Below are 21,102 nucleotides of genomic sequence, written 5' to 3'. Positions count from 1 at the left end.
CATTCCTCTTCTTTCATTTCTGGCCCTGCCCTGACCTGAGGCCCGAGGCCAAGATTCAGAAGGAACCATCAGGAATTCATGGAGCCATCAGGAATGAAGAAGAGAAGAAATGCTAAAACTGAGCTATGTCACTGGAAAAGGTTGAGTTTAACTAATGGCCCAGAAAATGAAAGAACAAGTGGACTTGGTGGATTCTTCCAAGCAGGATGGTGGGATGGACTTGACGGGGAAACAGCACCTTCCCCCAGCATCTAAAACAGGCTGGGCAATCCCCATCAAGAACTTAATCACATTAATAAGCTCTTACCTCTGTGGACACAGGCTCTAGTTCAGTTTTCAGAGCAGGTACTGGAGGTGGAGATGGAGCTTTCTCTTCCTCAGGTGTGAGGGACAGGGGGACATCCTCTAAGAAGATGAACAGCAAGATGTTAATGCCTCCTCACAGCTACCTTGCTGCTCAGATCATTTCATTTAACTCCAGGCAATTGCTTGTAACCTAGAATCACAGAATGTCTAAGGTTGGAAGGGACCTTTGAAGCCCATCTAGTCCCACCCCCTGCAGTGAGCAGGGACATCTTCACTAGAGCAGGTTGCTCAGAGCCCCATCAAGCCTGACCCTGAATGTCTCCAGGGATGGGGCCTCCACCACCTCTCTGGGCAACCTGGGCCAAGGATCCACCACCCTCAGAGGGAAGAACTTCTTCCTAATGCCCAGCCTAAATCTGCCATTTTCTAGGTTAACCCATCACCCCTCATCCTGTCGCTCCATGCCCTGGGGAACAGTTCTTCCCCAGATTCCTACAGGCACCTTTCAGGGACTGGAAGGGGCTCTAAGGTCTCCCCAGAGCCTTCTCTTCTCCAGGCTGACCCAGCCCAACGCTCTCAGCCTGGCTTCACAGCAGAGCTGCTCCAGCCCTGGGATCATTTTTGTGGCCTCCTCTGGACCTGCTGCAACAGGTCCCTGTCCTTCTTGTGCTGAGGGCTCCAGAGCTGGACATAGCACTGCAGGTGAGGTCTCCCCAGAGCAGAGCAGAGGGGCAGAATCCCCTCTCTTCGTCTGCTGGCCACACTCCTTGGGATGCAGCCCGCTCTTCAGATCAAGGTTTACACATTCCAATTTACATTTGTTTAATCCAAAGCAGGAGGAACCATTTGAAGCACTCGGCCTCCAGTCAGATAGCTCACCCTGTGCTACAGCTGCAAATCCTGAAGGAAGGATGATGGGACAGGGTGGGAGACACACATTTAGGATTTTCATTAAGCCAGAATCAGTTCTGTCAAATGAAACTTTAAATCCAGGCATAAACCTTGGTCTGTTTTAGCCACATATTTAATTTGCTCAGGAAGAAGAGGGACTAATTTCTTCAGCAATGGAAAAAGTCAGGGTTTCAGGCTACATATTCCCAAATCACTGGATGATTTTTGGTTCTCTTTGATTCTTGAAACAGTCATCGATGAAGAAGTGGTCCCACACATCCCTGAGGATTGATGCCGTTAGCGTGGAAGTTCCTTAATCCAAGAATTAACTGCAACAGGCTATTACCCACCCTAAAAAATTGGTATAGGATGCCCCAATCTCAAAAAACACACAAAACCACCCCAAACCACCCTAAGAAACAAAGCCCCTTCTCTCATCTGTCATCGTAGAGCTGTTGGAGAAGGTTCAGAGGAGCCACAGAGATGGTCAGAGGGCTGGAGCACCTCCCCTACGGAGAGAGGCTGAGGCAGCTGGGCCGGTTCAGCCTGGAGAAGAGAAGGCTGCAGGGGGACCTCATTGCAGCCTTCCCATCCCTGAAGGGAGCAGAGAAACAGGAGGGGAATCAGCTTGTTAAAGGGCAGAGACTGGCAGGACAAGGGGGAGGGAGTGAAGCTGGAGGAGGGAAGGGTGAGATGAGATACTGGGGGGAAATTCTTTCCAGAGAGAGTGGTGAGGGGCTGGAACGGGCTGCCCAGGGAGCAGGTGGGATGCCCCATGCCTGGAGGTGTGTTCAAGGCCAGGTTGGATGTGGCCCTGGGCACCCTTGTGTAGCTCCAGGCCTGGAGGTTGCTGGCCCTGCCTGTGGCAGTGGGTTGGAGCTCTGTTATCCTTGGGGTCCCTTCCAACCCCACCAGTCTATGATTCTATGATCACAGAATCATAGGGGTTTGAAGGGACCTCGAGAGATCATCGGGTCCAACCCCCCAGTGATGTCCTCCGCATGCAAGGACTGAGAGAGGCGAATCCTTTCAAAGCCAAAACTGACTGCAATGGTCACAGCCACCTTCATGAACTTGTACAGAGGAAAACCAGCTCCAGAGCCTCTCCTGGGAATGTCAAACAGGGCTTTAGTGAGACTGGCAGGGCTTATGGGCATAAGAGAAAGCCAGGGTCACTCTTCCATGGGGCTGGCAGAGGGACAGAGCCACGACGGTGAAGGAAAATCAGTGCAGGGCAAGAGGGGAAGGAGCAGCACCTCACACCACGCAGCAGGCAGGGTGACTAATTCAAACAGCTTTGAAGGAATCCTCCCTGAGTGAAAAACCACTGCCATGCGAGCCCTCAAACGTGGGGGAGAGCAAGGAACGTGGGGGAAGAAACTCCTCATCTGACCTATTGCTTAATAACACCAGCGATGCCGCCGGCGGAGAGGAGGAGAAAGTGCCTGCTTGGCTCCTCTTCCAGCTCCCTTGGCTGCAGCACCACATTCATCCTGTCATTGTAACGCGGATTCTGGATCCGGAGCTGTCCCAAGTGATTAGGTCAGTGTTAAGAGTTATGACTGTGCCAGGCATAGGGCCAAGTGACCTTCAGAGGTTAAGAAGGGCTCAAGTGAAACGGGTGGGTTGGCTGCCAAGGCGAAATAATAAATTACATTCTTCAAACAAGGACTCAGCCTCCTCAACTACTTCAGTAAGCGAGGCAGAGAAATGCAAACAGAGAGGGATAACATGACTCTGGATTTCACCTTGCTCCAGAGAGCTGGGGCTGGCAGCAGAGCAAAGATAAAAACCAAACATGGGATCTGCTCTGAAGGTGCTAAGTGCTGGGGTAGCCAGGACCCACAGGCGTGGGTCAAAATCCTCAAAATTTTATAGTTAATTCTCAATATTTTATTTATCCACTCAAAATCCTCAATATTTTACTGTAGGCTCGCAGCAACCATGGGTTGAATCATAGAATGGTCTGGGTTGGAAGGGACCCCAATAATCACAAAGCTCCAACCCCCTGCCACAGGCAGGGACACCAACCTCCAGGCCTGGAGCTACACAAGGGTGCCCAGGGCCCCATCCAACCTGGCCTTGAACACCCCCAGGGATGGGGCACCCACCGTCTCTCTGGGCAGACCCTTCCAGCCCCTCACCACTCTCTCTGGAAAGAGCTTCCCCCCAGTATCTCATCTCACCCTTCCCTCCTCCTGCTTCACTCCATCCCCCTTGTCCTGCCAGTCTCTGCCCTTTAACAAGCCGATTCCCCTCCTGTTTCTCTGCTCCCTTCAGGGACTGGAAGACTGCAGTAAGGTCCCCCCACAGCCTTCTCTTCTCCAGGCTGAACCAGCCCAGCTCCCTCAGCCTCTCTTCCTAGGGGAGATGCTCCAGCCCTCTGATCATCTCCGTGGCTCCTCTGACCCCTCTCCAACAGTTCCCATACACTACATGGCACCAAACTGCAGCACCAAACCAGCTTCACAGGCTGCCCAAGGCTGGATGCATCAATCTGAAGGTATTTTTAAGAGAGCAGAGGTTAAGAGAGGGCTGAAAATCCGCCTGGAGGGAAGAATGTTGCCTCCAGCACAGGCTGCCAAAGGTATTTTCAGCACAAGGATATTTTCATCACATCAACTCCACTGTGCTTGCTTGGGGGGGGAAATGTGGGCTTTTCTGCAGCCTCCTTCAAACAAGATACCCCCCTCTCCCAGCATCTGGGAGGCAGAAGGCACCTTCTCCCCACGTCAGAGCGTTTCAGACTGCCACCAAGCCACATCTCTATTATTTTATTATCCTCTTGTAGCCAACACAGCCCTCTGACATGTGGTAACTCCTGAGTCAATCTCTAGCTGCTGCCCACAGTTTACTCAACAGCAACAGCTGCATGAAATGGATACAAGTTGGGCAATTGGACGTACCCAAAGATGTAAATCCTGGCTTTGTTCAGTTTGCTCTGACCCTGCCTGAAAAAACTGTGAGAAGCTTTTAGAGCTTCTGCTGTGGCTCTCTGAAAACCAGATAGAGTTTGTAGGATCCAGTGCCACTGAAATCACCCTCCAAAGTGGCTGTAAAACACTTGTCAACACTGCGAAACGCTGCCTGTGTTTGTACAGCTGAAGCTGCCAAAACCTCCTGTCCTCCACGGACACGCTTGTGTAGTTTATTCTTGCACTGGAAGCAAAACAACCTGCAGTGACTAAGGCACCCTCAAACCAATATAACTTTATTTTTTAAATAAAAAAAAAACCCACAAAATATTTAAATGGAGAGGATTGTGCCTTTCTGCCCTCTCTGTATTTTTCAGCTTGGTACAATGTGCCGACACTTGTGTAAGATGAGCTTATTTTGGGCTAATTTCAGTATGTTAAGAGCAGCTCAATATAGAATAAAGCTAAGGACTGAGCACTCTTCTCTCAGGGTGAGAGTGCTTCACATCAGTCGTACCAGACCTGGTTTCAAACCCGCAAAAGGTCGCTAAGTCTGCCCAAAAAAGAGGGCCCGTGGTTTTACTAGCAGTTACACAGGTGGAGCTCTGTCTGGAGGCCGCTCAGACACCGCAAGGGCTGCGGACAAGAGTCCCCTTGTATCTGCAGCTGCACCCGTGGGGAAAGGTTCGCACCCCCTGCCCCAGGCTGGGCCTCCTTGAGCTGCCACCCCACAGCCTGTGCTGGCAGCTCCTCGTTAGCTTCAAGCAGAGGTCAGCCAGGTTAGCGTGGCTCGTTAGCATAAGCAGCAGTTAGATTACCCTAACCCCCCCCTTGTCATTCATCCTTGGTGGATGAACTGTGCCCGGCAGCCATTTTGAAATGGCGGCTTCCTCCCTCGCCACTGCCCCAGGGATGCAGCGGGGAACAATGTCACTCCAGGCCCCATTTCACTCACTGACTGATTAAAAGTGCCATTGCTCTCTGGAGAATCCCTCTCCAAGGATAAATGGACTCAGAGACCAACTTACGCTCTCATACTTCAGCATCGAGCATAGTATCACCAGTATGAATATCTCAAAGAATTCCAATCCATCTCCTGTCCTCCGGTCAGCAGGACCCGGCCACTCATGAGGGAGTTGAGAGAGCCATTAGCTTAAAGAGGAATCATAGAATCCCAGACTGGTCTGGGATGGAAGGGTCCCCAAGGATCACAGCCTTCCAACCCCCTGCCACAGGCAGGGACACCAACCTCCAGGCCTGGAGCTACACAAGGTTGCCCAGGGCCACATCCAACTTGGCATTGAACACCTCCAGGCATGGGGCACCCACCCCCTCTCTGGGCAGCTCCTTCCAGCCAATCACCACTCTCTCTGGAAAGAACTTCCCCCTAATACTTAATTTAAATCTCTCCTCCTCCAGCTTCACTCCATCCCCCTTGTCCTGCCAGTCTCTGCCCTTTAACAAGCCGATTCCCCTCCTGTTTCTCTGCTCCCTTCAGGGACTGGAAGGCTGCAATGAGGTCCCCCCACAGCCTTCTCTTCTCCAGGTTGAACCAGCCCAGCTCCCTCAGGCTCTCTTTGTAGGGGAGCAGCTCTCATCTTGATTCTAATCTTTACCTTTTGAAAGGGGGACTAGTACTCAGCTAGCCTGAACAATATATAAATCTGTATAGCACGCTGTAATTTGCATAAATTTGCAATTCTAATGAAAGAAGGCAGAGCAAGCAAAACCAGAAACAACTACACTGAGGTACGACATGTGCTGAGGGCAGGATTCTTGGTCATACCTTGGAATAAGTGAAAACACCAGGCACCACATTCAAGGGCATTAATTATTCAGCACGTGCTAAATTAAGGGACTGGAGAGCTCTAACAGTCAAAACCAAAGCAGGTGTGCAGCAAGCAGGAGTTTGCAGTGTAGCATCAGAGAATCCCAGGATCTCCTGAGCTGGAAGGGACCCACAAGGCCCATCGAGTCCAACCCCTGGCTCCACACAGGTCAAGTCAGCGCAGGGCACTGAGCGCATCGGCCAGACGCCTCTTGCCCTCAGCCCAGCTCGGGGCTGTGACCCCTTCCCTGGGGAGCCTGTGCCAGCGCCCGACCCCCCTCTCAGGACAGAACCTCTTCCTGACACCCAGCCTAAACCTCCCCTGTGCAGCTTCACGCCGTTCCCTCGGGTTCCAGCCCTGGTCCCCACAGAGAGGAGAGAGATCGGTGCTGCCCCTTCGCTCCCCTCGGCAGGAAGACACAGACCCCATGAGGTCTCCCCTCAGCCTCCTCTTCTCCAGGCTGAGCAACCTCAGGGCCTTCAGTCTCTCCTTGTAAGACTTCCCCTCCAGACCCTTTCCCATCCTCACTGCCCTCCTCTGCACAATCTCTAATGGTTTTGTGTCCCTCTTGTCCTGTGACACCCAAACCTGCCCCCCAGGACTGGAGGTGAGGCTGCCCCAGTGCAGGGCAGAGCGGGACAATCCCCTCCCTGAACGGGCCGTGCCGGGCTTGATGCACCCCAGGATGTGGTTGCCCCTCCTGGCTGGCTCATGGGTAACTCACTGTCCACCGAGACTCCCAAATCCCTCTCATCAGGGCATTACCCCCTACATCAAGGCACTGCCTTATTTCTGATGGAAATTGAGAGGGAAAGTGGAGCGTGCGGTCACAGAATGTTCTGGATTGGAAGGGACCCCAAGGATCACAGAGTTCCAACCCCCTGACACAGGGACACCAACCTCCAGGCCAGGAGCTGCACAAGGTTGCCCAGGGCCCCATCCTGGCCCTGAACATCCCCAAGGACGGGGCATCCACCACCTCTCTGGGCAACCTGTTCCAGCCCCTCACCACTCTCTCTGGAAAAAAACTTCCCCCAATACCTAATTTAAACCTTCCCTCCTTTAGCTTTAATCCGTTCCCCCTTCTCCTGGCATTATCAACCCTCTTAAAAAGTTGATTCCCCTCCAGTTTCTAAGCTCCCACAGTCACAGCTCCACTTGCTGTGGGCTCAGAGCACTGTCCTCAACACAGGCCAAGAGTCCCTAACTCACAGCAACACGAGGTAGACAGACCCAACAAACCTTCACCACTGCAAAGAGCAGCCTCTCTATACAGCCCTGAAACACAGCACTCATTTTCTTGCCTGTGCTCGTTAGCAGAGTACAGAGGAGCTGAGAGATCCCAGCACAGCAAGGAGCAGCGCTTCAAGCAGTTAAATGGGCTGATTTCAATCTTCCCTCTTCAGAGCTAAACAACGCAGCTTGTCACTAGGCTGAGTGATGAGTAAATGGAAAGACCAGATAATAGCTTACAAACATTTAAAGAAGTAAATACCAAAGACTGTGGGCATATATGTGGGTTTTTTTATGGCCAAACAAGGAGCTGCACACAGTAATGTGATGAAATTAAGGCTGATCATGAAGAACAGCTTCCTGAGAGATTTATCATCCCTGTCTGGGGAGCAGTGATGGACACCTGATGACAGAGACCACTGACATGAAGAGAAACCATGAAAATAGGTCTAAGGTGGCACGGAGGCTGCTGAGATGTCTAACAATGTTTGCCTCTCTAAGTTGTATTACAGATTTGGGGGGGACCTCACTGCGGCCTTCCCATCCCTGAAGGTGCTTATAAACAGGAGGGGAATCAACTTTTTAGAAGGGTAGATAATGGCAGGACAAGGTGGAATGGATTAAAGCTAAAGGAGGGAAGGTTTAAATTAGGTATTAGGGGGAAGTTCTTTACAGAGAGAGTGGTGAGGGGCTGGAACGGGCTGCCCAGAGAGAAGGTGGGTGCCCCGTCCCTGGGGGTGTTCAAGGCCAGGTTGGATGGGGCCCTGGGCAACCTTGTGTAGCTCCAGGCCTGGAGGTTGGTGGCCCTGCCTGTGGGATAGGGGTTGGAGCTGTATGATCCTTGGGGTCCCTTCCAACCCAGACCAGTCTGGGATTCTATGATTCGCTTCGTTTCATGGTTGATTCTCCTGAGCCAGCCACACTAAGTAAGCAAACAGCTTCAGCTCTCCCACGGGAGTCCACCTCCTCACTAAAACAACCCCTTTGCTGTTTCACCTTTTTTTTTATATACTGGAGCCATACACCAAACTGGTGGTTTCAATTATTTGTCCATAATGATCCCCAAATTCTTTTCCCCCATCAGCTTGTTGGATGAGTGTTGCATTTAGCACATACTCCCTAGCTCGATCCTGACTTATTTTCCAGTTATCTATATTGAATGGCATTTGTCACCTCAATTATCCAAATTCTTTGGAATCCAGCCCTGCTGTTCCTCATTAAAAGCCCAAATCCTACGAGGTTCTGGGCACCCTGCTCCTTTTCAAAGGCAATAGCCACCAAGGAGACGTGGAGTCGCATCGGATATGGCTCAACTGTTTTGCTTCCAGTTTTTCTATCTCTTTTTTTTGGTGGTTCCAGTGCTGTCTCCCAATCCATTTCTATAAACAGACAGAATAAAGAGACTAAAATTGACCCTGAGAGGGGGAGGCCAGGGGGGAGGTCACTTTGTGAGTGTTTACTCACCAAATGAGCTGGTTATGGCCAGACTTACAACTCTGGAAGGCGTGCTATCTTTCACAAGAGGTTTGAGAACCTCCTTCCCACACATCAGCGTGACTGGCAGCACACTTGGTGAGGAGACAGCCAGACCCCAGCTAAGCTAAAACAAAGACTGAATGACTGAGGCATCTCAACTGTATGCCCAAACAAGATCACAGAATCACCAGGTTGGAAAAGACCTTTAAGAACATCAAGTCCAACCATTCCTGTCCTAAGCCAAACCAGATCTCTCAGTAACTCATCTCCCTGTCCCCTAAACACAGCCAGGGATGGGGACTCAGCCCCCTCCCTGGGCAGCCTGTTCCGCAGCCCCACAACTCTGCCAGGGAAGAACTTTTCCCTCACATCTGAGCTGACCCTGCCCTGGTGCAGCTTCAGCCCATTTCCCCTTGTCCCATCTCCTGTCCCCTGGCTGAAGAGACCATCGCCCACCTCTCTGCACCCTCCTGGCAGGTCAGTGGAGGCGCTGAGAAGGTCTCCCCTCAGCCTCCTCTTCTCCAGGCTCAACACCCCCAGCTCCCTCAGCTGCTCCTCAGAGGATTTGCCCTCCAGCCCCTTCCCCAGCCTGGTTGCCCTTCTCTGGACTCGCTCCAGGACCTCCATGTCCTTCTTATGGTGAGGAGCCCAGAACTGGACCCAGCACTCAAGGTGCAGCCTCACCAGTGCCCAGTACAGGGGCACAATCCCTGCCCTGGACCTGCTGGCTACACTACTTCTAATACAAGCCAGGATGCTTGTAAAAAAACAAACAGAAAACTTAAGCAACAGCCATTTGCATGGTCTTTAGATCTCTAAACTATTCCCTCAATCAGTGACCAACAGCCTTGCATAGAAGCATTGTGGAAATCAGGCCCCTGACCTACATGCCTGGTTGTTTGCACATCTTTTTACCTTCCTCATCACTGCTGTCAGACTGAAGTTGTTTGATTCTCTTCCTCTTTTTCTTTAGATTTTCACAATCTCTTTCTTCCTCGTTATCTGACTTGTCCATCCTCTTCATTCTACTGCTAGAAAAAGGAGAGAAACACTAGTAAGGGAAGCAATTCAGTGATGTATGTAGCTTCGGAGACAATTAATTACTGGAGCTTTAATATAATGAGAATTTGCATGGTTTGAGAATAGAAAGTATTTGTGTCTTTTGGATTTTAGGAAAACAGGGCTGGTTTGAGCTGGTTCTTTAGAGCAGGTACAAAATTTAACCCTAACAGTGGAACAGCCTTGAAGAGAAAGAAGTGAAGATGGGGAGTCACAACTAATGAGACCAATGACCAATTAAGAGGCAAAAGGGGTTGCTAACTCATTTGTGCAGGAATGTGGTTTTCAGACTATGGAGAAAACCATAAAGAGCATGAGCTGAGAGAGAGGAAGACAATTAGCCTTCATCCTTGAAGACCACCAGAAGACCCCGAGTGTCACTGAGCATGCTCCATATGGGAGGAGTTAATGTAAATGGCTTCCTAGGAATAATTTGCATAACCCTGCCTTTTCTTAGAAATTTTAATGAATATGTAGAGTTAATCTGTATAAACATAAGAAATTTGCCTTTAATTGGGGCACATATTCAGAGAAGCAATGCCCTGTGTGCCCAGAGCTGCAAGAAAGGATACGTGCTCTGGAGTCACCAAGGCTGGGGAGTTTTGATTCCAGCTTCTCAAGGCTTCAAAAGCCAATCCCTTTGTACCTCTCCAAGCCAAATCAGCATCCCACACACTGAAGTACCCTCACCTATATAATCAGACAGGCACATGGACGTTTTCAAGCCTCCCACCCTCAGCCATACCCAGCTGTCCAAAACAAGGAGGATTTCTTTAGTCCCACCCCCCCCATTTTGCCCAGTACCTCACCTAGCTTTAGCCACAGGAACCTGGCAAGAGCACGTTCCTGATCTTGTCTCTCTAGCTCAGGTTCCCAAACACTAATGTCCCCAACAGCATCTCGTTCAGAAGCTCTTTTGACAGACTGCTTGCCACTGACTGACTATGAGGTAGTGTCTCAGAATCCTGGAGCCATTTTTAAAGACTACTGGAAAAATAAAAGAGCTTCTTTCTTTTTAGTGTTGGCAAGACATGTCAAACTAACAAGCCTGGAGGCTAAAGGCCCACGTATCCTCCTTAGAGCTGGTACAGTGGCCTTCCCAACACCCCACTGCCAACAGTTTCCAGGCCCTTGGCTTCTTTTTTGAACAAGACTATCAAGAAGACCAGTGAGCACCAACCGCGATGGTGGGCTGGGCGGTGCACTTACCTAATTAGTTAGAAACAAATTGAGACCACCAGTTAATTACTCACAGGCCACCAGAGAGCCATCAGACTGTAATGATTTTTTTTCTTGTCTCTGTCAGTTTGGGTTGGATTAAACACAAAAGGGCTGAATTAAAAATTGACTTGAAATCCCAGCCCAAAGTAAACCAGTGGCACTGAAAGCACCAGTACATTAGCTATGGGAATCAACAAGCAGAACTTTGTGTGCTGGAAGCTGTGTACATATAAGCTTGAGGATATAGTACCTTGCCCACAGTACAGGTGCTCCTGCCAGCCCCCACAGATTGCCTGCAGGGTCTATCCTAAGCCTACTCACAGTGTGAGATTGTCTCCTGAAAATAAAGCCACCCCACCTCCCACCAAAGGCTACCTGGACCATTTCCCTTCCCCTTTGCAATGGCACAAACGGCCCTGAGGCATCTACAGCTCTAAATGGAAAAGAAATATTAGGAAAGAATTCCAAGAGAGATCATTTTAGCCAGGTTTAATGCAATTTAGTAGGTGGAAATGGGAGGTGAGCCATCATCGTGCAAACAGCCAGTTCTACATGGGACATTAATATGTGGGTTACAGATTCCAAGGACGCCAAATGGTGCAGCCCACCTTTTTTTGTCCTTCTGTTGAATTCTAGTAGACTCTGGTTTCTTCCCAGGTTTCTCTCCTGCAGTACTAGGGGATGACTCTGGTTCTGCTACAGCAACTGAGGGCTTGACTACTTCTTTCTCCTCCTTCGGGTGCTCAGGCACAGAGTTGACCTTGAGTTTATCTGTGAATAAATAATTTCAAAAATAAGAACAAATATTGGACAGAACTTTATTCAACAGCTTTACACACACACACAACAGAGAAGGGCACATCAAGTGAGAGACCTACAGCATCCCCAGCAAAAGATGCCCAAAGAAAGAAACTATTCAGCAATGAGATAGACAGCTATCAGGTGGAGAAGGACCTGGGGGTGGTGGGTGACTTCAAACTTACCATGAGCCAGCAGTGTGCCCAGGTGGCCAGGAAGGCCAATGGCATCCTGGATTGTGTCAGACACAGTGTGGCCAGTAGGTCCGGGGAGGGGATCGTGTCTCTGGACTGGGCACTGGTGAGGCTGCACCTCGAGTGCTGGGTCCAGTTCTGGGCTCCTCACCATAAGAAGGACATGGAGGTCCTGGAGCGAGTCCAGAGAAGGGCAACCAGGCTGGGGAAGGGGCTGGAGGGCAAATCCTCTGAGGAGCAGCTGAGGGAGCTGGGGGTGTTGAGCCTGGAGAAGAGGAGGCTGAGGGGAGACCTTCTCAGCACCTCCACTGACCTGCCAGGAGGGTGCAGAGAGGTGGGCGACGGTCTCTTCAGCCAGGGGACAGGAGATGGGACAAGGGGAAATGGGCTGAAGCTGCACCAGGGCAGGGTCAGCTCAGATGTGAGGGAAAAGTTCTTCCCTGGCAGAGTTGTGGGGCTGTGGAACAGGCTGCCCAGGGAGGGGGCTGAGTCCCCACCCCTGGGTGTGTTTAAGAAGATGAGTAGATGACGTACTGAGAGATCTGGTTTAGCTTAGGACAGGAACGGGGTTGGATGGTCTTAAAGGTCTTTTCCAACCTGGTGATTCTGTGAGATCAACCACACCATCAATAGGAAGAGGGGCTGCTGAGAGGGCTAGAAGACTTCATGCCAACGTCTGTCTTGTTGAAAGCTTAAAACCAGGCTGGCTGCTTCACTGAGGGAGGCAAAACATCTCATGCATAAGAACTTGAACGACAGCTCTCTTATTTATGATCAACAGCAGAAAGCTAAAGGACCCAATTATTGTTAACTCAGGACTTTCTGGCACGGGGGAACTCTTCAAAGCCAGGAGAGACATGCAGCACGTAGGGAATAAATCTTACTCCTGGAATCACCCTATCTCTTCTCTACACATAATCGTTTCCAGTTCTGCTGTTTGCTCCTTCCCTGCAGCCACCTCACAAATCTCCTTGAAGAACTCCTTGACAGTACTCAGCAGAGAAGAGAAATCATGGAAACACGTCCATTGCTATCTTGACCACACAATTTCAAGCAGGTAAAGCTATGGCAGTCTGGTGAAGCTCCCACTGCACGGAAAAGGGCAAACATAACCCCAACCCCAGTTTTTAGGAGGTGAAAAAAAGAAGACCTGGGAAACTAGAGGCCAGTCAGGCTCACCTCTGTGCCTGGCATGATCATGGAGCAGATCCTCCTGGAAACTCTGCTCAGGGACATGGAAAATAAGGAGCTCACTGGTGACAGTGAACACACTGTCTTCACCCAGAGAGGTGGTGGATGCCCCATCCCTGGGGGTGTTCCAGGCCAGGTTGGATGGTGCCCTGGGCAACCTTGTGTAGATCCAGGCCTAGAGGTTGGTGGCCCTACCTGTGGCAGGGGGGGTGGAACTCTCTGATCCCTGAGGTCCCTCCCAACCCAGACCTATGATTCTATAATTCATGAAGGGCAAGTCATGCCTGATAAATCTGGTGGATTTCTATGACAGGGTGGGTAAGGAAAGAGCAACTGGTGTCATCAACGTGGACTTGTGCAAAGCATGTGACACTGTACTGCACAGTATCCTTGTCTCTAAATTGGAGAGACATGGATTTGATGGATGGACCACACAGTGGATAAGGAACTGGCTGGACAGTCACACTCAAAGAGTTGTGTTCAACAGCTTGATGTCCTAGTGGAAATCAATGACTCATGACATTCCTTGGGGTAGGTACCGGGACCAGGGATGCTTTAACATCTTAGTCACAGACATGTACAGTGGGATTGATGCACCCTCAGCAAGTCTACCAACACCAAGCTGTGTGGTGAGGTCCACATAGTGGAGGGAAGGGAAGTCACCCAGAGGGACCTCAACAGGCTGGAGAGGTGGGACCACGTGAAACATGTGAAGGTGGATGGTTTGGCAGAGCGTGGGGACCCAAGGACAGATTTGAAATCTTACAGAGCTGACAGCCATCCACTGCCTCAAACCTGCTCATCTGTGTCCCTCATGTTAGCAAAGCATATGGTCCCCATCCATCTTTCCAACAGCCCAGCTCCAAGCTGACAGCCTCACTCAACACTTTTAGCTCCTGAGCAGCTTCCCCAGGCTCCCACTTCCAAGCTGAAGCAGCAGTCAGGCTCACCCTCTTCCTCCCACACTTGCTACAGGGCTACAGCCACATGATGCCCTTCTCCCTCTGGGATGACACAGACCCTGGAACGATGACAGTTCCCTACCGGGACACATCTCATGCCCTGGTTCTCTACAAGGAGGTATGACTTTTCTCCTCCAGATGATGACCCTGAGACAAGACATTGAGCCAGCTGCTGCTTTGCACCTGAGAGGGGTCTCAGGTTTACCTGCAGAGGCTGTGGGTATGCAGAGGTATTTGCAGGAGGGAAGAGATGTCACCCAGAGGGACCTGGGCGGGCTGGAGAGGTGGGAAAGTGTGAACTGCTCAGAGTTGAACAAGGCCAAGGGCAAGGTGCTGCACATGGGTCAGGGCAAACCTCAGCACAACAACAGGCTGGGGGTGGGGGTTTGGGGTGGATGGAGAGCAGCCCTGAGGAGAAGGACTTGGGGAGGTTGTTTAATGAAAAGCTGAACATGGGACAGCTCTGTGTGGCACAGAACCCCCCCATGTCCTGGGCTGCATCCCCATCAGAGGGATGGGACAGGGGGATTCTGCCCCTCTGCTCTGGGACACAGACCCCCCGGCAGCGCTGCCTCCAGCTCAGGGGTCCCCAGGACAAGGAGGACACAGAGCTGTGGGAGCCAGTCCCCAGGAGATGATGGGAGGGCCGGAGCCCCTCTGCTCTGGAGCCAGGCTGGGAAAGCTGGGCTGGCTCAGCCTGGAGAAGAGAAGGCTGCTTCTGGGGAGAGCTCCCAGCCCCTTCCTGTCCCTCAAGAGGATCCAGGAGAGCTGGAGAGGGGTGGGAGAGCTGGGCTGGCTCAGCCTGGAGAAGAGAAGGCTGCTTCTGGGGAAAGCTCCCAGCCCCTTCCTGTCCCTCAAGGGGCTCCAGGAGAGCTGGAGAGGGGCTGGTGCCCAGGGCAGGGATGGCCAGGCCCAGGGGAACGGCCTTCAGCTGCAGGAGGGGGATGGAGAGGGGCTGGGAGGCAGAAATTCTTCCTGTGGAGAGGGGAGGCCCTGGCACAGGGTGCCCAGAGAAGCTGGGGCTGCCCCTGGCTCCCTGGCAGGGTTCAAAGCCGGGTTGGATGGGGCTTGGGGCACCCTGGGCTGGGGGTCCCTGCCCATGACAGGGTTGGAACTAGAGGAGCTTTGAGGTCCCTTCCCACCCAAATTAGTCTGGAATTCTATGAACTTCCTGGGTTTTCAGGTTGTGAGCTTCAGTCTAAAGCTGTGTTCAGATTTTCACAATTTTACTTAATGTGACAGTATTAACTGTGCCCCAGGCTGAATGTCCTCAGCTCCCTCACAAAATTGTAGGGGTCGGAAGGGACCTGAAGTGATCATCAGGTCCAACTCCCCAAAATTAACCTAATTAACCCTAAATCCAACTCCAGGCTCCTCATTTCCATGGTGAAAAGCAAGCATCATGAACACACCCCATGTTAACAGGTTTTGGCAAAGATTTTACCAATAGCAAACCTTCCAGCCAGGAGCACTCACTTTAAATCAGATTTCTTCTGCACTAAAAATCCTTCCTGGGTTAGTCTGCACAAAATATGTCATTTTAATTGATCTCCATCCAGCAAGCTTTTTGTCTGAAAAAATTCCACTTGCAACTTTTAACTTTCACCTTAAGAGCTGCATAGAAAAGCATTAACCTCTCTGAGGTCAAGAGAAGAGGAATGAGGCAGAAAACTTTAAGAAAAAAGGGGATATAAAGAAAATCCAACAAGTTTGGCAAAGCAGCTTTGGGAAGGAAGGTTTCTGCTCCTTTCTCTTTATGCCTTTCATCACAGCTGTGTAACCAGGGGGGTTTTAACTGCTATTTAGCTTAAAAAACAACAATACAAAAAGATATTTCCAATATACCTTGGAATTTCTTGGGTGACTGTGACTGACCATGAGCCAGCAGTGTGCCCAGGTGGCCAGGAAGGCCAATGGCATCCTGGCTTGTGTCAGAAATAGTGTGGCCAGTAGGTGTGGGGAGGGGATTGTGCCCCTGGACTGGGCACTGGTGAGGCTGCACCTCAAGTCCCCACCCCTGGCTGTCTTTAACAGACGGGTAGATGGGGTACTGAGACATCTGGGTCAGCACAGGACAGGAACAGTTGGACTCAAGAGGCTTAAAGGTCTTTTCCAACCCTGTGATTCTAGGATTCTTTGAATTAAGTAATTTTTTGTTAAATAAACTCCAGAGGTCTTATCCCTGCCCACAATGGTTTCTGAAAACAAGACCTGTGTTCTAAAGCACTTACTCATGGCAGCTTTTCCAAAGAAGTTGCTCATTATGTTGCCCTTCGCTGGCGGTTTGCTGCTTACTGCAGACACCTGGAAGCAAACAGAGGAGTAACCACAGGAATTAGTCACACAACACAGCCCTCCAAGTGCTCAGTACCACCCCTGGGCAAGGAAAATAAACATCTGATCATTTGTTTGGTAGTCAGGGTCTTAGATTGCAGTAGTTGTTGAGGGGAATTTGAAGACAGTAGGTACTACCTGCCTCAAAGGGTTGAGAGTAAGTTACTTCTGACTCCTTAGCTGGGCCTGCAAATCTAACTTGGGTCACATTCCCATTTGATGGCCGACAGCGTCACTGATCTAAGCAGTTGGGACTTGGGTGAGTTCCCAGTAAAGAAACTGTTCTTATCCCAAACTCTCAGTGCCTCAATTCACAGCAACTGACAGAGGAAAGATCACAGCTCAGCCAAACCAGTACGCTGCTCTGAGCCCTCTGCAATACGAGGGGAGGAAAGGGGAAAGGAAAAAGGAAAGGGAAGGGGAAGATCACTGCTCGATTCCAGTAACACAGACACCAAGGTGACAAATCCCAGAAAACCCAACAAAGGAAAAGCTGGGGCCTCCTAATCCCATTTATTTTCATACATTAAAAAGAAAGGCAACCAGACATTAAAGTTCCCAAAATCCTGAAATAAGGATATTCCCCCAGCTCTAAAATAACTATAAAACCTCAGAAAAATGAACCAAAAAGTACTCAGCTGTTTAAAACCAAAAGTTAAACCACATGCAGGGAACATTACCATTTTAATACCCATTTTATCTGGCCATGTTGCTTTCAAAACAATGACACTAATTAAAATTAAAACCTTGGGAAGAAAGCCAGCAGTTGAGAAGATAAACAATTTAGTCTCACACAGGTCAAGCTCTGAAATTTCCCTCACAGTTTAAACACCTTTATACTTTTAAGACCTGAACTTCTCCCATTTCACTTCTTGCTCAAAACAAATCCTTTTAAGCACAATGGAGAGTGAGATCCTCAACTGGTGTATATAGTGGGGTAACTGGAGATGATGGAACAATTGTCTCAATAATACAGCTATGCTGGTTTATACTGGCTGGAGATGCTGGATGAGAAACTCCGTGTGAGCCAGCAGTGTGCTGCTGCAGCTCAGAAGAGTAATGAGATCCTGGGATCCATCAGTCAGTTGGGTGACTGACCATGAGCCAGCAGTGTGCCCGGCTGGCCAGGAAGGCCAATGGCATCCTGGCTTGTGTCAGACACAGTGTGGCCAGTAGGTCTGGGGAGGGGATTGTGCCCCTGGACTGGGCACTGGTGAGGCTGCACCTCAAGTGCTGGGTCCAGTTCTAGGCTCCTCACCATAAGAAGGACATGGAGGTCCTGGAGCGAGTCCAGAGAAGGGCAACCAGGCTGGGGAAGGGGATGGAGGGCAAATCCTCTGAGGAGCGGCTGAGGGAGCTGGGGGTGTTGAGCCTGGAGAAGAGGAGGCTGAGGGGAGACCTTCTCAGCGCCTCCACTGACCTGCCAGGAGGGTGCAGAGAGGTGGGCGATGGTCTCTTCAGCCAGGGGACAGGAGATGGGACAAGGGGAAATGGCCTCAAGCTGCACCAGGGCAGGGTCAGCTCAGATGGGAGGGAAAAGTTCTTCCCTGGAAGAGCTGTGGAGCTGTGGAACTGGCTGCCCAGGGAGGGGGGCTGAGTCCCCATCTCTGGGTGTGTTTAACAGACAGACAGATGAGGTACTGAGAGATCTGGGTCAGCACAATACAGGAACGGTTGGACTTGATGATCTTAAAGGTCTTTTCAAACCTGGTCATTCTGTGATCAGAAAAGGGGTGGCCAGCAGGGACAGGGACACCTCTCCTAGGAATAGAGGCTGAGGGAGCTGGGCTGGTTGACCCTGGAGAAGAGAAGGCTGTGGGGGGGACCTCATTGCAGCCTTCCAGTTCCTGAAGGGAGCAGAGAAACAGGAGGGGAATCGGCTTGTTAAAGGGCAGAGACTGGCAGGACAAGGGGGGTGGAGTGAAGCTGGAGGAGGGAAGGGTGAGATGAGATATTGGGGGGATGTTCTTTCCTGAGAGAGTGGTGAGGGGCTGGAACAGGCTGCCCAGAGAGGGGGTGGGTGCCCCATCCCTGGGGGTGTTCAAGGCCAGGTTGGATGGGGCCCTGGGCAACCCTGTGTAGCTCCAGGCCTGGAGGTTGGTGTCCCTGCCTGTGGCAGGGGGTTGGAGCTCTGAGATCCTTGGGGTCCCTTCCAACCCAGACCAGTCTGGGATTCTATGGTTCCATGAGATCTGGCTCAGGGAAGAACATGAAAGCATCTAAGTTATTATAGGTCAAAACAGATTTTTGCCCAAGATGTCAGGTCCATCTCTACAGTTAAATACTTACAGGTTTAGCACTAGAATTGCTGGACAAGGTTATTCAGGTCAAGTAAGAGTGAAGCAGGAAGAGCTATTAACCCAGAGGGGTGCAAAGGGTCTGAGGTAACTTACGCCTGGGGCCTCCTTTGCCTCTGCTTTAGTTTCTTTATTTGCATCCTGGGGTCTGGAAGCCGCTTTGGCTGCAAACATTCCCATGATGCCCTTGGGCTGCTGCGAGGGCTGTTTAGCGCTGGACGGGCCACGGCCGTTGACCGCAGGGACGCTGACAGCACTGGTGTCACCTGGGGCCGGGGACCCGGCCTGCACAGACGTCTGTGGTTGAGAAGCTTCTGCTGCGGGCCTGGGGACTGCAGCAGCACAGTGAATGGCACTAAACCTGTGTGACGAAGTGACAAAACTTAATTAGCTTTTTAATTGGTTATTATTTACCTCGGTGCCTTGCTTCACACACTCACAGAACTGCAGGGGTTGGGAGGAACCTCCAGAGCCCTTCGGGTCCAACCCCCCTGCCAAAGCAGCTCCCTAGGACAGGTCACACAGGTCGGCGTCCAGACGGGGCTGGAATATCTCCAGAGAAGGAGACTCCACACCCCCCTGGGCAGCCTGTCCCAGGGCTCCCTCACCAGGAAGAAGCTCTTCCCCAGATTGGTGTGGAACTCCCTGTGCTCCAACTTGAGGCCATCACCCCTTGTCCTGTCCCCACAGACACTGAGAAGAGGCTGGCCATGTCCCCCTGTGTCCCACCCTTCAGATATTGATACCCATTGATCAGATCCCCTCTCAGGCTGCTTCTCTCCAGGCTGAACAGCCCCAGCTCACTCAGCCTTTCCTCACAGGGGAGATGCTCCAGGCCTTTCATCATCTCCGTGTCCCTCCTCTGGACTCTCTCCAGGAGATCCCTGTCCCTTTTATCCCAGGGAGCCCAGAACTGGACACAACACTCCAGGTGGGGCCTGTCCAGGGCAGAGCAGAGGGGGAGGATCCCCTCCTTTGACCTGCTGGCCACACTCCTTTTGATGCCTCCCAGGATCCCATTAGCCTCCTCTTGGGCACACTGCTGGCTCATGGCCACCCTGTCACCCACCAGGACCCCCAGGTCCTTCTCTGCAAAGCTCCTCTCCAGCAGTTCACCCCCAGCCTGTACTGATACATGCAGTTATTTCTTCCCACATGCAAGACTCCACTTGCTTTTATTAAATTTTCTCTGGTCTCATATGTACCAGACAAAAAAGAAAGGCTGGCATAGAAGGAGAGATGGAGACCTCTACTGAAAAGATTAGCTGAACCTGGCAGCAAGATCCAGAGCATTCAAACAGTAAACAAGCTGTTCATATTTAAGGGGGGGTGCGAGAGGGAGCCAGTCTCCACACCCATGGTGGAGATGGAGTTGACTGCATTTCATTCCTAAACAGGTTACACTCTCTAAAGTTTGCAGCATGAATTGTAGGGGTGTGTGATGAGCTGAATCAGTTACAACTCTCAGATGCATTGAAAGAGTCCACTACTGCCCCAACAAGCAGCCACAGTCATGCCAGCCCACTGAGTAAATCACAACTGAAACCCAACTAGTGTTAGACTTAATCAAGCTGGATAGATCACAGAATCACTGGGCTGGAAAAGACCTTTGAGATCACTGAGTCCAACCATACCCATCCTGTGCTAAACCGTATCCCTAAGCACCTTATCTGCCAGTCTTTTAAATCTATCTAGGGTTGGTGACTCAGCCCCCTCCCTGGGCAGCCTGTTCCACAGCCCCACAACTCTGCCAGGGAAGAACTTTTCCCTCCCATCTGAGCTGACCCTGCCCTGGTGCAGCTTGAGCCCATTTCCCCTTGTCCCATCTCCTGTCCCCTGGCTGAAGAGACCATCGCCCACCTCTCTGCACCCTCCTGGCAGGTCAATGGAGGTGCTGAGAAGGTCTCCCCTCAGCCTCCTCTTCTCCAGGCTCAACACTCCCAGCTCCCTCAGCTGCTCCTCAGAGGATTTGCCCTCCATCTCCTTCCCCAGCCTGGTTGCCCTTCTCTGGACTCGCTCCAGGACCTCCATGTCCTTCTTATGGTGAGGAGCCTAGAACTGGACCCAGCACTGGAGGTGCAACCTCACCAATGCCCAATACAGATGTACAATCCCCTCCCCAGACCTACTGGCCACACTATTTTTGACACAAACCAACTCCTGATGGTTGGGCTTGATCTTGAAGGCCTTTTCCAACCATAACAATTCTATGACTATGAACTACTTGCAAATGGCTCAGAAGATCCCCACCACGTTCAGGCTTAACTATATAAAGTCATTTCCATGTAATCACTAGTAGACAGAGATTGATCTCAGCTTATAACAACCTGAAATGTGATTGATTTGGTATAGGAAGATACCAGGACTAAATGATGTGCTCACAGTTACAATACAAT

The 21,102-nt window shown here is 51.1% G+C and overlaps 1 protein-coding gene across 1 annotated transcript in view; it reads right to left on the bottom strand.

Annotated features, from left to right (window-relative positions):
• Positions 1 to 21,102, bottom strand: part of POLD3 (DNA polymerase delta 3, accessory subunit) — a gene marked incomplete at its 5' end in the record, with an annotated part of 42,376 nt that overhangs the window by 7,487 nt on the left and 13,787 nt on the right. Inside the window, 5 exons of the mRNA XM_084277099.1 lie at positions 308 to 405; positions 9,566 to 9,678; positions 11,539 to 11,701; positions 16,307 to 16,379; positions 18,803 to 19,067. Of these exons, the coding sequence (XP_084133225.1) occupies positions 308 to 405; positions 9,566 to 9,678; positions 11,539 to 11,701; positions 16,307 to 16,379; positions 18,803 to 19,067 (712 nt within the window). The remainder of the gene's footprint in view (positions 1 to 307; positions 406 to 9,565; positions 9,679 to 11,538; positions 11,702 to 16,306; positions 16,380 to 18,802; positions 19,068 to 21,102) is intronic.

Source organism: Gallinula chloropus, assembly GCF_964237585.1.
Source record: "Gallinula chloropus genome assembly, chromosome: 1".
NCBI classification, from domain to species: domain Eukaryota; kingdom Metazoa; phylum Chordata; class Aves; order Gruiformes; family Rallidae; genus Gallinula; species Gallinula chloropus.
Note: the sequence above shows the minus strand (reverse complement) of the source record. Positions and strands in the feature narration are given on the sequence as shown.